General features: G+C 41.3%; 3 protein-coding genes across 3 annotated transcripts in view; 2 read left to right on the forward strand and 1 right to left on the reverse strand.

Moving 5' to 3' along the window:
• The first annotated feature begins 37 nt into the window (after positions 1 to 37).
• On the forward strand, positions 38 to 2,767 carry LOC125770877 (protein FAM98B-like). The gene is made up of 4 exons (XM_049440918.1): positions 38 to 485; positions 558 to 1,551; positions 1,765 to 2,056; positions 2,136 to 2,767. Exons 1-4 carry the CDS (start codon positions 439 to 441, stop codon positions 2,453 to 2,455), a joined length of 1,653 nt encoding a protein of 550 aa, XP_049296875.1. The 5' UTR covers positions 38 to 438; the 3' UTR covers positions 2,456 to 2,767.
• Positions 2,768 to 3,628: 861 nt separating this feature from the next.
• Positions 3,629 to 7,048, forward strand: LOC125770876 (BUD13 homolog). Its single transcript, XM_049440917.1, has 3 exons — positions 3,629 to 3,846; positions 3,937 to 5,475; positions 5,557 to 7,048. The coding sequence occupies exons 1-3, from the start codon at positions 3,737 to 3,739 to the stop codon at positions 5,918 to 5,920; spliced, it is 2,013 nt and encodes a 670-aa protein (XP_049296874.1). The 5' UTR covers positions 3,629 to 3,736; the 3' UTR covers positions 5,921 to 7,048.
• The window catches only part of LOC125770881 (neuromodulin), a 67,535-nt gene continuing 57,889 nt past the window's right edge, over positions 6,002 to 15,647 (reverse strand). Inside the window, exons 3-4 of the mRNA XM_049440922.1 lie at positions 7,695 to 7,819; positions 6,002 to 7,616 (exon numbers count right to left, since the gene is read on the reverse strand). Of these exons, the coding sequence (XP_049296879.1) occupies positions 7,494 to 7,616; positions 7,695 to 7,819 (248 nt within the window). The 3' untranslated portion in view covers positions 6,002 to 7,493. The remainder of the gene's footprint in view (positions 7,617 to 7,694; positions 7,820 to 15,647) is intronic.

Below are 15,647 nucleotides of genomic sequence, written 5' to 3' on the forward strand. Positions count from 1 at the left end.
GAGGACGTTGAGAGGTTCTTTTTTAGAAATATATAAATTTTCGAAAGGGTTTCAAATATAATTTGTGCATATTCTGCATGGAAACTGCACGATGGTTTGTTTTAAATTTTGCTTGAAAAAATGTTCCATATTCTTTCTTTCTGTGAAATATAAACAAAAACAACAACACGTTTGACAACCATCATTTTCCCGTCCCAGCGGTAGCGAACGATAAAATATCCCCGAGAGATTTTCTCCTTCCGAGGTACAAGGGAAACAACTGTTTATCCTCAAGACTGTGGCTGCTACTTTTGTGTCAACAAATTTGCCAGCAACAACTTACAATCCTTGCCACATTCTTTGAGTTCCGATCGTCATTGTGTACGATAAAACCATTCCCACCTGTACGGTTACAAAAGCCGGCTTTTTGTTCCATCTCTCTAGTATCAAGTCGGTGCCATGGCGGCGGATGAAGCACAACTTATCTACGAGTTGCGAAATGTTGGGTGAGCAATTGTACAACCGATGACTAATGCAGTACATCGACATTAATGTAATTTTCGTGTTCATATGGTTAGTTATGATGGTCCATTCCTCGATCAAAACTATGCATCTACGGCAATTTTTGCGCGTACCAGCGGTGCCCAGAGTGGCGAGTTTCAAGACGTTGTTATTTGGCTGACGGAGGAAATACGAATGCTTGGCAAGCTGGATGAACGAGTAGGCAAAAGCGACGATGCAAATTCGTTTGTCCTGGAGCTGTCGGCGTTTCTGAAGGAGCTCACATGTCCGTACGCGAGTTTAACATCCGGCCATGTGTCGGACCGGTTGCAGACGGCGGAATCGAAGCTGCTGCTGTTGGACTATTTGATAAACGAACTGATGGCATTTAAAATGCTAGAATCGCTGAAGCCGAAGGAAAAATCGACTGTCATTACGCTTCACGAAACGCCTACGGCCGCGGCTCTGAAGGACATCTGTATCACGCTTGGTATGGGAAAACCGCCGAACAATGTACCACCGAAAGCGCTGTTTGAACGCATCAATACTAGCCTGGACGAAACGATTCGGAAAGCTGGTGAAAATCGTCTCAGCAAACCTCTGTTTAACCCGAAGGAACGGCTGACGGCTGAACAGTGGTCCAAGCTGGACAAGTTGCAGAAAGATCTGGACAATGAATATGATCTGCGTAGAAAGATGCTGCTCACCCGGTTGGATGTAACGATTCAAAGCTTTAAATGGTCGAACCGCGTGAAGGACAAGGAACAGATCATTGCGGAACGGTACGCCGAGAAAAGAAAAGTTCTTGACACGTTGGAGGCAGGTGGTCGAGATACAGACATTGCGGCGTTGCTAGCCGCCCGGGAAACCCTAGCCATTATCGAGAAAACCAGCAGTGCGTCCGTGCGCAAGAACACAAAGAGCAAAATCCAGCGTCACATTATCGGACGCGTGCCGGATCGGGGTGGGCGTGCGTACGAACACAATCCACCTCCGATGGAAATGCCGTCCTGGCAAAATCAACGCAGCGGCGGCGGTGGTGGTGGTCGAGGAGGTTTCGGCGGTGGCAGGGTATGTAAAAAAAGGCCTTTTTGTTCAAAAACATTTGATATTTCTAGAAGGATTTGTGAAAGAGAGCATGTAATTACTTTTAACTTATCGTAAGTAATCCTTTACGATCCTCTTTGTAATTGTCTGTGCTCCTGCTAGGATATTGTTGTGAGTTAGCAAAAGATGTAAATTGTATAAGGAAGGAAGTATTAATCTATTGTCCTTATTCTGCAGGGTGGCGGCAGAGGTGGTGGTGGTGGTAACAATGCTGGTAGTGGAGGATTCCAGCAACAGCAGGGAAACTATTCCAACAAGGGCTATAATCAGGGTGGTCAAAGCTATCATCAAGGCGGTCGTGGAGGAGGAGGAGGAGGGTACAGTCACGGTGGTGGTGGTGGTGGAAGTGTTGCCGGAAATGGTACTGGCAATGGGGGTGGCGCCGGCAGTTTCCACCAGGGAGGTGGAGGGAGCCATAATCAGAACCGAGGAAGTCGTGTACAAGGAGGCTGGTCACAACCTCAACAAGGTATGTTGGAATTTAAATCGAAGAAAAAAAAACGATTGCAAAATTTCGATTAATTATTGAACAAATAATTCTATTGCAGATTACAATCACAGCGGCTACGGATCGGGATCGGGACGCAGCAGCTACAGTGGCAACAGCGATCAGTACAGTAACCATTCTGGGAGCAGTCGTACCAGTTACAATGACCATCGTGGAGGTGGCAGTTACAGTGATCGTGGTTTTGGAGGCGATCGTGGTTATGGCGGTGATCATCGTGGCGGCGGTTACGCTGGTGACAGAGGTGGCAGTGCCGGCTATGGGGACAACCGCAACAACTACGACAATGAGTACAATAGCCGAGGTGGTGGCCGTGGTGGTGGTGGTCGTTCGAACTACAATCGAGGGGGTGGACGACGTTAAACAGCTTTCATCACGTTCCATACGCATTTTCAATTCGTTTTCTGCCATATGTTGAAAAGTGGCGCACTATTCGCATGTTCCGATCATACCATCAATAATAAAAAAAACAATCTTTCGTTGCCTCATCATCAGTACTTTGTTCCTTGCACTTGTATGCATAACTTAACCGTCATTACAATTATTACTTGTGCTGTATTGTAAGTGATCAGTAGGTTTAGTTCAAATAATAGATCTGTTCAGTGTTATTGGTAGGGGTTCGTAGAAAGACCGAATAAAATTACTGTTTCCAAAGTAGGAAAGATAGTTCTAGGATTTAAAGGTTTGTAATTGGATATGTATTAAAATATTCCTGATGCGAATTCTAAACATGTGCATCTTTTCTATCAAATTCAACACGCTGTACGATGGATTGCACACCGCACATGCACATATTCCTAAGAAGAAACATTTTGTAACGTTTAGAACAAAAAATCATTACAATTTACGGCACGTTCATGGGCTAAAGTCTGAAACACGACCCCCCCCACTCACGGGCACTCATTTGAGTGACTTTTTTTCGTGCAGGGTGGTTCGAAATCGGTTGCGTGTTTTTTAATTATATTTCGAGACACAGACACCTGAGGGCATGGCCGTCGAAGAAGAAAATGTAGCAATTGGTGCCATCTATCGACCACAGGTCAAAGATTGGCGATCCGTTGGAGCTTTCGCGAATAGCTCCGGCCACAGACATGGTAGCGATTAGTGGTGCATGGAAGAAATCTAGCCACAAGTGCCATCTAGCCATGGCCAGAAGAAAGTGTGGCGATATCTTGGATACCGGCGGAGCTATGGGGCAAAGTTGGGCCAAAAATGAGGAAAATTTTACGGTTTCACAAACAGCGTATGGAACTTGGTTCCTCGATGAATAAATCACTTTTCACTATGCGAAAACCTCCTTACAATTTAATAGTAATTGTAAAAAAAATCAAATTCAGGCCACATTGCATAGTCTCCGAACCACCCTGTACGAAAAATTGACACGCAGATGAGTGACCGTGAGTGGGGGGGGTCGTGTTTCAGACTTTAGCCCGTTCATGTACCTACCACAAATATTTATGAACAAATACAGAAAAGCAACGAATAATTTGCTAATGACTGTAAAACCATCGGGCGATGCCGTTTCTGAAGGGCCGCAAATCTGTCAGCTGTCAAAGCAACAGAAAAACGTAAACAAATCTCGCGGCATTTTATTCTGTGGATTGTAATTTTAGTTAGTAAATTTCATCACCCCATTGCCTTGAAATGGCTACCAAAATCGACCAGAAAGAATACTTAAAACGTTATCTTTCCAACGATAAGGACAAGAAGAAGAAAAAGAAGAAAAAGGATAAAAAAGCTGCTAAACCGGGCAAGTAAGTATGGCCTTTTTTGGGGTTGTGTAAAGTACGTGCCGGATCATTATCTTAACCCTTGTTTATGTATTTTTGCTTGGTTATAATTAGTGTGGTAATCGTTGATGATGATCTGGATTTAACGGAACTGCAAAAAAGAATTGATGCGGATGAAACGGATCTATTCGGTCTAGATGAGGAGGCACCGCTCGTGGTCGGAATTATCGATGAAAGACCGCCTGAACTGATAGCTAAGGAGGACTTCAATAGCACCAAGTGGAAAGCTGTCGCTACAACCAACAGCTTTGATAGTATGCTACAGCAAAGTAATCGAACGGAAAGGTCACAAACGGATCGAAAATATTCAAGCCCACCGCTTAAAAGTGTGTCAAATCGGCAGAGAAAAGATTCGGATGAAAGTCCACCCAGAAGGAGATCGAAGGAAAGGAAACCTAAACGAGCCGATTCGGATGAAAGTCCTCCGCGTAAGTCTGCCGTCGGTAAAAGCAAACGACACGCTGAAGATTCCGACGAAAGTCCACCGCGGAGTAGAAGATCGAAGGAAAAGGAAAGGCACAAAAGGCGGGAAGATTCTGATGCGAGTCCGCCACGCAAACGTAAGGAAAGGGAAGATTCTGACCCTAGCCCACCTCGGAAACATCGACAGAAGGATTCAGACGAGAGCCCTCCAAGGCGAAGGGAAGATAATGCGTCGGAGAGGTTTAAACATCGTCGCGATTCAGATGAAAGTCCACCCAGACGGCACCGTGTGAAGGAGCGATCCGGCCGAAGCGACGGTAAACGTGACCATCCATCCACATCAAAGTCAAGGTATCGGTCGGATGAATCGGACGCAAGTCCTCCCCGTAGAAAAGATAACGATAGGAAAGATACCTCAAATCGTAGACGTAATTCCGATGAAAGTCCTCCACGTCGAAATCGTCCGAATGAATCGGAAGGTCGATCGCGCTGGACTGGGGAGAGAAGAGATCGTGCAGAAAGGAAAAGTCCTGCTGATGGGCGTCGTCGACGTAACGATTCGGATGAAAGTCCTCCCAGGCGCAGAGGACATGAAAGTTCCTCGCATCGTAATTCTGATAGCCGATCGCACCTCAAACCGAGTAGAAGAACGTCACCTCCGGCACGGATAAAGCAAGAACCGAACCGTTCCGATTCCGATCTTTCACCCCCGAGAAAGTCGGGACAGTTAGCGCGACAAGATTCGGATGAAAGTCCACCTAGAAGAAAAGCATCACAACGACGCTTTTCAAGAAGCCCAGAGCGGCACAAAAAGCGGGAATCATCACATCGGAGAGATTACCGTGAAATAGAGCAACGAATCAAGCAGGAACCACGTTCTCCGTCTCAGCGGCGCAATGAACCAACCGACCGGATGACTAAAACGCTCGACGGCAAACGTGCCGGATTGCAGGATGCAGCATCGCTGCGGGAAGAGAACGAAAAGCATCGTGCACGAGAGCGGGCAGCATTGATGCAAATGTCCGACGATGTTTCGGGTCGCTATGCGGACACGGTGGTACGGGACAAATCGGGACGTCGGCGTGACGTTGAGAAGGAATTGCGCGAAGAGCTTACCAAACGCAAGCACGAAGAGAAGAAAAAGGAAATTTATACCCGTTGGGGAAAAGGGTAAGTATAACGGAAGGGGGTAATTTTTTGGGTTGGGTATTTTGTAATAGATAATTTCCCGCTTTTTTTTTGTCTTTGCAGGGTAAAACAGGTGGAAGAGTATAATGCGCAACTGCAAGCAGCGGCACACGAAATGGATAAACCTTTGGCACGGTACGCCGACGATAAGGATCTGGATGAGTACCTCAAGCAGCAGGAACGGGACGGTGATCCAATGCTGGAGTATTTGCGCAACAAACAGAAGGAAGAAAACAAACGTGCAGGCATTCCGGAAAAGCCAATGTATCAGGGCTCATTCCCAGACAATCGATTCGGTTTGCGGCCCGGCTATCGATGGGATGGTGTCGATCGATCGAACGGGTTCGAGAAGCGTTGGTTTGAAGCAACAAGCAAGAAGAAGGCCGTTGAGGAGGAGGCGTACAAGTACAGCGTGGAAGACATGTAAGCTTAACGATGGTTTCTCAACGAACGGAACACTAGTGTAAAGTGTTGAAGGACGAAATGAAGAAACACCCGACACACATCGTTGTGGGATTTAAAGCTCAATGTAGTTATGCATTTATTTTGCCTATTGACAGTATTACATTCATGGCGGTGACATTTGTCCTCCACTAGCTTTCCTCACCACGTTTGCCAACGTTCCACGTTACAAATCGGAGCAAATTGCAGCCTTTTGGGCGTATGGGGTTAGAATTGAGTTTTTGGGAGAGGGTGTACAACCGTTCCACGCTACGCTGTTGTGAAGGTGTGTCTATTACGGTACGGTAGCTTTGGCCCACCGGCAGCTTAATAACTGCGAAGCAGGTTCAGCAAATGAATTGTGGCTGGCTCGTACGCCGTAATTTCGATTCGGTGCGTTTAATTATCATCTATTTAAACCGTCCGATGGAATGGAGGCCTACAGGAAAATGGCACGCTTGAAAAGTGGGTATCCTGATGTAAAACATGCTCTCGCTTATCCTTCTTACGCTTTCTTTTTTTATTGGGCTTCATCCTACTACCTGGTCGGTGCAACAACTTACACAGCGTGTCCCAATCGTCTTGTACCACAATCTCTGGCCCTTACTTCGATCGCTGTTTGGTGGAGGCTGTCTGCTGAGGCAAAATGAAACACGGGCATTACAACATGGGTTCGAGACTTGAGTTTTCGTAATTTGTTTTTTTTTTTCGTTTTAGCGTTCTCTTCTGTGTGGATGTTTGTTTTTCTTTAAAGTGATTATTTAGTAGAAATGATTTACCGTGTTTAGTAATTCATGGTTGTATTTATATCATCTTTCTAATGTTTTGCATTATTAGCTTAAAGAGTAAACTTTGTGTTTTGTTTTGTAGTAGTTTCTTTTTTTAATGATCTTTCATACTCGATCGTTACACTTACGGTGTCGGTTGTGTATTTATCTTTTCGGTGTTTCTCGCTTTAATTATGCTTTACCTTTCTTTTATACGTTTCCTTTCGTCTGTCTACCTGGTGTGTTATCCCACTTTCTTTGATCGAGATCCCCTTTGCTGGACTGTTCTGTTATACATTATTTGCTAGAAATTCGCACAAACGTTCAGTAGAGGAGCTAGTGTGTGTCTGTGTGAGTGGATGTTTGTGTAATTGTTTCTGTTTACTGTTGGTTTTGTTGGTTCTATACTTTAGGATTGATTTTCTAGTTTCATATTCGATTCGATAAAATCGATAAAATTTATAAAATCATAACAAGTGCATTCATCCGTTTATTTAGGTTTTGTTTGTTTTCTTTTTTTTATTAGATTTATCATTAAATGTCCACAAATTGCGTTCTACTCGTGGTACGCTGTCCGATGCCACGTACACACACAAAAATACCCTCCCTTTCTCTCCCTTTCTCTCTCTCTCCTCCACTCCCTCCGCCCCGACCGACGAACAGGGAGGAATGGGGGACCATGCCATCACCGTTGGCGATGGATGGTGAGAGGACGATCTCGTTTACCAAAAAGGGTTCGTGGCCGACGCTTCGACGCGTGTAAGAAACTGCTTTTTTGGCGCACGCCAGCGCTTAGTTTTCGTTCTCCTTCGGCACCTCCTTGCGCACCTTGTGACCGCGGAAGGAGGCCTGAATTTTGCTGGCCGCTTTGTGCAGCTCCGGATCGTCCATATCGATGTCCAGCTCTTCGGCCACCTGCGGGTTGAAGTCGTAAAGAGAATAGAGTATTAAATTATTGATCGAATTATTTACTCAATTTACACGCGTTCGTACCTTTTTGGTAATTTCATCAATATCCACCTCCTTCTTTTCGTCCTCGCCCTTGTCGGCACCGGCCGTCTTTCTGGCCATGTGGCCACGGAAGCTGGCCTGAATACGGGTTGCGGCGTGAGTCAACTCTGCGAATTAAAAACATCAATCAAAAGCGGTTAGTAAAAACAGAATGATGACAAAACTTTGATTTACGATCAGTTTTAAATGGATTCGTTTGCTAGTGGGAATCGCGAATTGCAAATGCAAAAAAAAAACTAAAAAACAATTCTAGACAGCGGAACAATTGGCCTACATTTTATGAACACAGCAATGCGTGGGTACGTACAGTGAAAAATCGTTAAATCAATTTCAATTTCCATTTGATGGATCCTTCACGCTTTCTCAGTTAAACGAAATTTTATTGCACGCCACCCATTACAGGGGACACTCCAGCGTTAGAAGCTTTTTTAAAAGCTTTGAGGGGCTTTGTTTCGCTTTTGTGGTTTGGTTCCATTTTGAATAGTTGGTGAGACAATAAAAAGCTAATGAAAGTTTACTGCGGCAGTATTTTTCCGCTTTTAACTGTTGTTGTGTAGTTGGGGTTGTGTTTTTTTTGGTTCAATTATATTTCGTATGCTGTTTATTTGTTTTTATTTGTTTCCTTTATTTGGGTTTAAACGTTTGTTTCATGGTTTTATATTTAAAAACAAAGCTATTGTTGTTTAATTTCTTTGTTTTAATTTCATTACATTTTTTAGATTAACTTAAAGTTCACATACTTTTTTATGTACTTGTTTTAATGAGCTTAATCACGACTTGTTAAAATTTAATATTTCAAACGATTTTCTTCACAAACTACAAGATTTTAGTTGTTCTTTTTTCAATGTTCTTTTTTTCATTTATACTAATTTGTACACTGTGTTTGGATTTTATAGTATTAAATGTTTTTTCTTATCTATTATATCTTCATTCTTTTATTTCTTTTATGTTTATTTGATTGCTTTTTTTCTTTTTATGTCTTTTTAATGTTATTTTTTTAAATTAACTTTATTTTCCATTTTTTTATATTTTCGTTTATCATTTTATTTGCTTTATTTTATTTTATTTTATTTTATTTTATTTTATTTTATTTTATTTATTTTATTTTATTTTATTTTTTATTAACTTTATTTTCCATTTTTTTTATATTTTCGTTTATCATTTTATTTGCTTTATTTATTTTATTTATTTACATTCAACTTAAACATTGTTCTGTTCAACATTTACATCCATGCTGGATTTTTGTTATTTTCTTCGCATGTCAAACGGGCAGCATCTTTGCGCGATGCGCACCAAAACACACACTTGTTACATCATGCGGCCCTTTCGTAATGATGGCTCGTTAAAGTGGGGTTTTACCATCCGGTTCTCCGATTTCCACTTATCGATCACACAAAACACATCCGCTTTGCGAAGCGCGCTGCAAAACAACACCAAGAGGTTGAATCGTATCGAGGATCTTAAGTGGAAGCAACCATCCGTTACCACCTTACTTAAAACCGTCCTGGCTCTTTTGAACCTTCCCAAAAAAAAGGAGGGAAACAGCTCACTAATGCTTGTGAGGTTGTTTGTGTTTATGCTCGTGCATACGCGAATTCCTGTCCGTATTGTGCGAGTGTACTTGGACGACAGTTGCTATGGTCGTCTTGTGAAGAAGGACAGAGTGTATCGGAAGGTGAAAAGTTCCTTTACGCCATTAATATTACCAGACCAGAATGGTGGTATCGATGGCAGAGAAATAAATAAAAATCTAAATCCAGCATGCAATAAAAAGATTTATTGAACCGATGGTCTTTTTGGGGGGAACCGCCGTTAATGGTTCATAATAGTTTGATAAATGAGGAAAAACAAAATGAAAACCAATAATTATTGATACATCTTTGATGGTGCTTTTTTAACTCGAAAGGAACATAATGCTTTTATTAAAGAAGTAAGTAGAAATCCTTAGAAATATGTGCTCGTTTGAAGGAAAATTATGCGACATTCGTGTCATAAAAATAAAGCTGTTCGTTATTCAAATACCCACGGGCAAGGAAGTGTGTTTCCCATTGTCTGTTGTGGCGTTCCAAAAGGCTTCTTTTATCGCGTGCAAAACAGAACACAGTCTGCCAAAGTTTTGCTCCAATGTGTCCCTTCTTATTCTCGCCAGAACAACGCTAAAAGGAACGTTTTGTGAAACGAATAGCTTAAGCTTTCGTTTTCCCGTTTGGTCGGTATTAACGTCAAGAAACGGTGAAAATGACATGGAAATTAGATTTCTCCCTTGGATCTAACGAAACAGGAATGGCACACCTTCTATTCGAGTGCCAGAACACATGTAACAGAATCAGTTTGCTCAAGTTTTTTTTTTGTTTTAAAGAAGGCTACGTGGCCATCTTCACCGCTTCGTTCCACTGCTTAAATTGTTTTGGTATATTTTATTTACATTTTAAATATTGAAATATGTTGATTTTTGTACCTTTCTATCAGAACTAAAATGAAAATAAATAAATTTAAATTTAATAAACATAAAAAATAAAAAAAAAGTAAAACGTTTTTTTGCCCCAAAATGCCACAACAAAAAATGCTTTATGGGCCATTTCTTTACACCCGGGTGCTGATTAAAACTTTACGAGGGAAGCGACATACGATGCGGTGCAAATTTTCTGTTGACTTTTCCTTTTCCCTAACTTTTGTAACATTGGCCCTAATTGGCCCCAGAGAGATTTTTTTTTCATCGGGCACAAAATGATTCTTAAATTAGTGATGTCATTTGGCATGCCTTGCCTGCTTTGGGATACATTTAACAAGCGGGACAATGCGTTATAATCGTTATTTATTTATTCAATTGTTCCTTCTTAATTTACTGAAAAAAAAATTTTTTTTGGGAATTTTGGGTATATTAAGTCATCAAAAAAAATGATTTTCCGAAAGATTTTCCCGAAAAAAGCTCAGTCAATCACATTTCATTCTCAAAGTCATTGGGAGGGGTTGGTAGTCTTCGAAAAAAGTTTAACCATACCTCTTCTTATGATACTTAATAACTTTTTCGAACATTCTTCTTTTTCTGGGGACAATGATATGAAATTCGTCCTCATAGACTTCAGTGCGACGTTCTGGGATTCGTCTCCAAATAAATTCACTACGGAGTGGAGTCTGTAGTACGAAAAAAGCATCAAAAACAATGAGTGATTTCATACCGTTTCTTTAAATACCTTAAAATATATTAAACTTTTTCTTTGCACAATAAAACAACTTTAGTACACGATTCCTAGCTGGGTTTATCACTAGATGGTCAGGAAATAATATGAAAAATCGTTTAAAATAGTTTTTTTTCCCGTATTACATACTTTATTGCCCAACAAGCGGAAATGATTACAACAAAAGTTTATTACAAAGAGAGCTTTCGATTCGAACAATAATTAACACGACGTGCGAATACCGATCAATCCAAATTAAATTCCTTTCTGATTAATTAACACACGCACGAGCGAAATTAATTTCATTCGCAGAAATATGATCATCACTGACCATTTGTTACAAACCCAGATATAGCTCGTTGGTTTTTTGTTTAGGTTTATGGTTTCGTTTCTCACATATCCTTTCACACATATTTTTATCCTCGTTTTGTCAGAATGAATCGTGATAAATGGATGGCTTCCGGTGACAAACGTTACCGTTGTGTGTGAGTACACCATAATACCGATTGGAACGAAATGTTTTCCCAATCATCGTATCAAGCCTTCCCATTACCTTGTTCACTGTGCATCGTTCGAAATTGAACCACAAAAATGATATTTTGTATGGCTTGCAGTACTACGCACGTAACAATGGCACGAAAACATGACGACACGCGAATGTATGCGCTTGAGCGAAAGTTGGCTTAAAGGGGGTTTGCGCTGTGGATGGCGAGATTGAACGTCATTTCCGCAACCATTGCCTTGCTTTATGGGGATTAAATTTCCTTGATCCTTCGACAAAAAATGTTAACCAGCGTTGTCGTTCTACGAACGATACAAGCGAGTTGAATTTTTGTAGCTCAAAAAGAGAGTGGGGAACTGTGAGCTGAACTTGCCAGCGATGTGGTTTGAGTGAACGAATCGAAATTAAATATTTACACTGAAGTGTAGCAGAACCTACTACGCCCTACTCCGCCCAATATTTGGCCTATCGAACCGGCGGAAAAGGAAACTGTTTTATTTACGAACTGAAACATTCGCCGAAGAAACCATCGGACAAGATGGAACGGGAACACCGTCAAAGGAATGATAGTTTGTTCAGGCAAACGTCTTTACGATTCGTCTGTGTGGATGGCAAAAGCCATGACATCGACGCTACCGTTCGAGTGAATGTTTTAGTAAAATTACTCACTTCGAGACGATGGCTCGACCATATTATCGAGCTGATTGTGTTTGTTTTGTGCCCTCGAATACACAAAAAAAACGAAAGGGGTTAACATGAGCGATAAAGTCATGATTGGGGTGGAATGGAAATTGGGTCAACCAAAAGCAGGATTGGCTACTGGAATTGAGTGATTAAGTGAAGTACGGTAGAAGGCCGCTTATCCGTGTGTCATGTAACTGAATGTCGGATTATTCGTGCTACTAGGAAGTGACAGTTTTAAAGGCAATTTGACATATAAAATGGAAACTCAATAATCATAATGAAGAATCAAAATTCAACAAATGAATTAATAAATTTTAATACAATCGAAATATTTATTAACATAAAACAGATATTCGTATTATCCGTGTGGGTTCTTTTATCCGGTATTTTTTGGAATTTTTTACATATCAATGCTTTCGTCTTCGTATTTTTTTTAGAACGACCTGGCCGTTCGTAATTTTTATTACCAATCAATAAGCTACGAAACATGTGCACGCGACAGAATAAAATTCAAAATCCATGTGCAAAAAAGGTGCCTTTCCAGTACATTAACTTCAACTTCAATGCTGCCATTATTGTGTATTTATTAGCACGAAGTTTTGTTTATGCTGTTTCTCTAGCCTTCAATAAATGTCAATACAGCAAAGCAAAGGGAAACAACACCCATGCAGCCATTCAACCGGAATGGTTAGATAATACGGTTCCATAGCGGAAAATGTTTCTGAGGAAAAAAAAATATTAAAAGTTTTTTTTTGCTTTTATGCTGACTGTGTTCTGGCAAAGGTTTTGCATTTTATGGCGGAAAGATAACAAAAAAAAGCCGTGCCTTCGGCAAAGTTCATTCCGGATGGCGAAGGGCAACCATTAGTGCGCGGGAAGATATTCGCAAAACAGTTTTGCTAAAAGGTCAGTGCACCCGACGGCAACTATAGTTTTGCTTCACTTGAACTATGCCAATTAAATGGGCATAACTTAGTTTAACGCGCAAACTAAAGTTAAGCGAAAATCGAGAAAGTGCACCATTGATTGGGACAGAAAGTTTTTTAATTTGCGCCCACTTGCGCGGTTGGGAGGTGGAATTTTGTGACCGAACTGTCGCAAACAAACGGTCGCTGGAAATGGTGCTGTGGATCGATTTTTCATCTCTTATTTACCAAGTTGTTTTTTGAGATTCTTTTGCGCTTATTAATGGGAACATATTTTTGCATTACAAAAGTATGTAAATAAATTAATTAATCAATAATTAATTTTCCTCTACTCATCCATAATTGTTAGATAATTGATATTAGGCAGATTGTTCAACATAATCGTAAACGCATCATTTGGCACACAGGCCAAATGAATCGATTTCGGGTTTGATTTATTTCACTATCTACAAACCACCAGGCGCCTCCATCGATCAGGCTCCGGAAGCAATTCGATGTCGAAGAAATCCGTTCGGTGTGCGTATATTATTCACCAAACTCCATCTAGTCGCTAAGCCGCAAAATAACACCCGAATCAACCGTGGTTTGTTGTTGCGATTGCGAGAACACGGAATTGAATTACCAGTGAAGCTGAACATATCTTCCACCGTTTGTCAGCCGTCAGCCGCCAGCTAATGGTTAAAGGAAGTTTCGATTTCGGACGTTCGGTTCTCTCCCTTTCGGGGTTTTTTTTGTTGGTTGTAATTGTAAATTGAGTAGAAATGTGGATGAGAATTTGTGGCCCCAGGAGGCGAGCATATTACCGGCCACAACAAAAAAGGTGAAGCAGGATTTTCCGGCTCTTCACAAGCAAACGGAAACACCCAATACAATCCGTGTGCTCCCCCCCAAAAAACCCTTCCTGTCAAGCCAAAGTCCTTGCTGGGATATGGTAGAATCGTGTGCCAGAAAAACAAAGCACCGAACCGAACAACAACATACACAGTCCCGGGCAATGGCTCGCATGGTCGTAATTCCGCTAAGCCTTAGGAAAAAGTTCGGAAAATGCGTAGCGTGGATTTATTTATTTATCGGTCTGTTATTCGGTTAAACGCAACACCGACCGTGGTATTCTCGGTTAGTCCACACACAGCAGTAGGACAGTTGGAAGAAAATTGAAAAAAAAAAACACACACAGAGAGAAATGTCTGTCCGCGAAGGAATGTGTTTATACACACGCGCGCATTCTCAACAACCGGACGGAGTTGGGTAAATAAATAATTCTAAAATCCAAAATTTAATGATATCGTACGGTTCGACCGGAGATAAAACCATCTCGTTTCGATGGAAAAAAGAAGGAAGCCATTCCCTCTCCCCTCCTCCCCCCGTTCTAGAGAGTTATGGAATTAGAACGAGCGGATTTTCCGGCTTCTGATCGTAAAGTTTGATTAGATGTATTTGGTGCGAAGGATTCCGTGTGCACCCAAAAACAGCCAGCTAATGAGTTCGCGAACGTTTGGCTTCACGGCAGCACTGGCGGACAGTGTTTGCCTGAATGGAAATTGATTTTCCAGCTTCATTGATGGTATCGTTTTCTTTAAATTTTCATAATATCGCTTATTAATCCGAAACCCGTACCATTATCAAGCGTGTGCGCCTGGGGCGAGTGTTAATGAAAAGCAGCATCCGGGTCGGGTTTTGGTGAGATTTTTCGCCGGGACGCTTGGGACGCCGGAGGTATTTTCCTGGGAAAACGGGGAATGGGGCTACCAAAAAGCCCTCTTGTGCTGAGAGTCACAAAAGATTATGCTCACGGTGGCGTGACGTTGTAAACAGGCGTGGGTAAATGTTGTTTCACGTCTGGGATTATGTGGCCAAGTATTACTTAAAAACAAAACAAAAAACACAAAATGAAATCCCAGCTCAACTCATTGTTATTGGGGATGGAAAAATTATTTCACAAGGATTTTGGCTTTGTGATGCGATTAGAAGCTGAAAATGTCGTTCGCTTTTGTGGGATGTTTTCCTTTTTTTTGCGCGACTAAAACTTTTCATTATATGTTTTCTGCTTTGTGATTTTTTTCTTCTTTTTTCGTTTGGTATCAGAAGCTTAGATAACGGCTGTACTAATCGGAAAATGATTGAGTTGTTATTTTAAAAAAATATTATTAGATCAACTGATTAATATCTACCGTTCATCGTTGGTGGAATATCGAAAATAGCGAGCAAATTTTCGATTTCTAGCTGCTAACACACGCTTTCATTTCATAACAAACGTTTTATAATTTGATCCAGTTTTTCACTATTTTTTTATCTCTTTTCCACAACTCAGCTGCTGATTTTCGAGACACATGCTTCTAAAAACACAAGCGCTTCTTGTCATTCCTTATACTGGTACCATTTTTGTGTCAATATTTCGAAATAAAAGTATCAACTGTGTACAAGATGCTAGTAAAGTTTAGGAACTCGTAATTAATAACCTCTTGGGGGCGGTAGGGTGGTGATAAACGGTGTCGCTTCCACAAGGCAGGACTGGGTATCAAATCCCATCCAAGCCGTCCTCCCGTAGCAAGGACTGACTATCCGGCTACGGGTTGAAAATTATGATGATCTAAGCATGATCTTAGAGGTTGTTAAGCCAAGAAGAAGAATTAATAACCTTAAA

Source organism: Anopheles funestus, chromosome 3RL (assembly GCF_943734845.2).
Source record: "Anopheles funestus chromosome 3RL, idAnoFuneDA-416_04, whole genome shotgun sequence".
Lineage (NCBI taxonomy): Eukaryota > Metazoa > Arthropoda > Insecta > Diptera > Culicidae > Anopheles > Anopheles funestus.

Excerpts from the sequence above, each read along its gene's own strand:
- LOC125770877 (XM_049440918.1), top strand. The coding sequence starts at position 439 with ATGGCGGCGGATGAAGCACAACTTATCTACGAGTTGCGAAATGTTGG. Across the intron at positions 486-557 it reads TACGAGTTGCGAAATGTTGG|TTATGATGGTCCATTCCTCG; the intron begins GTGAGCAATTGT and ends TCATATGGTTAG. Across the intron at positions 1,552-1,764 it reads GAGGTTTCGGCGGTGGCAGG|GGTGGCGGCAGAGGTGGTGG; the intron begins GTATGTAAAAAA and ends CTTATTCTGCAG.
- LOC125770876 (XM_049440917.1), top strand. The coding sequence starts at position 3,737 with ATGGCTACCAAAATCGACCAGAAAGAATACTTAAAACGTTATCTTTCC. Across the intron at positions 3,847-3,936 it reads AAAGCTGCTAAACCGGGCAA|TGTGGTAATCGTTGATGATG; the intron begins GTAAGTATGGCC and ends GGTTATAATTAG. Across the intron at positions 5,476-5,556 it reads TATACCCGTTGGGGAAAAGG|GGTAAAACAGGTGGAAGAGT; the intron begins GTAAGTATAACG and ends TTGTCTTTGCAG.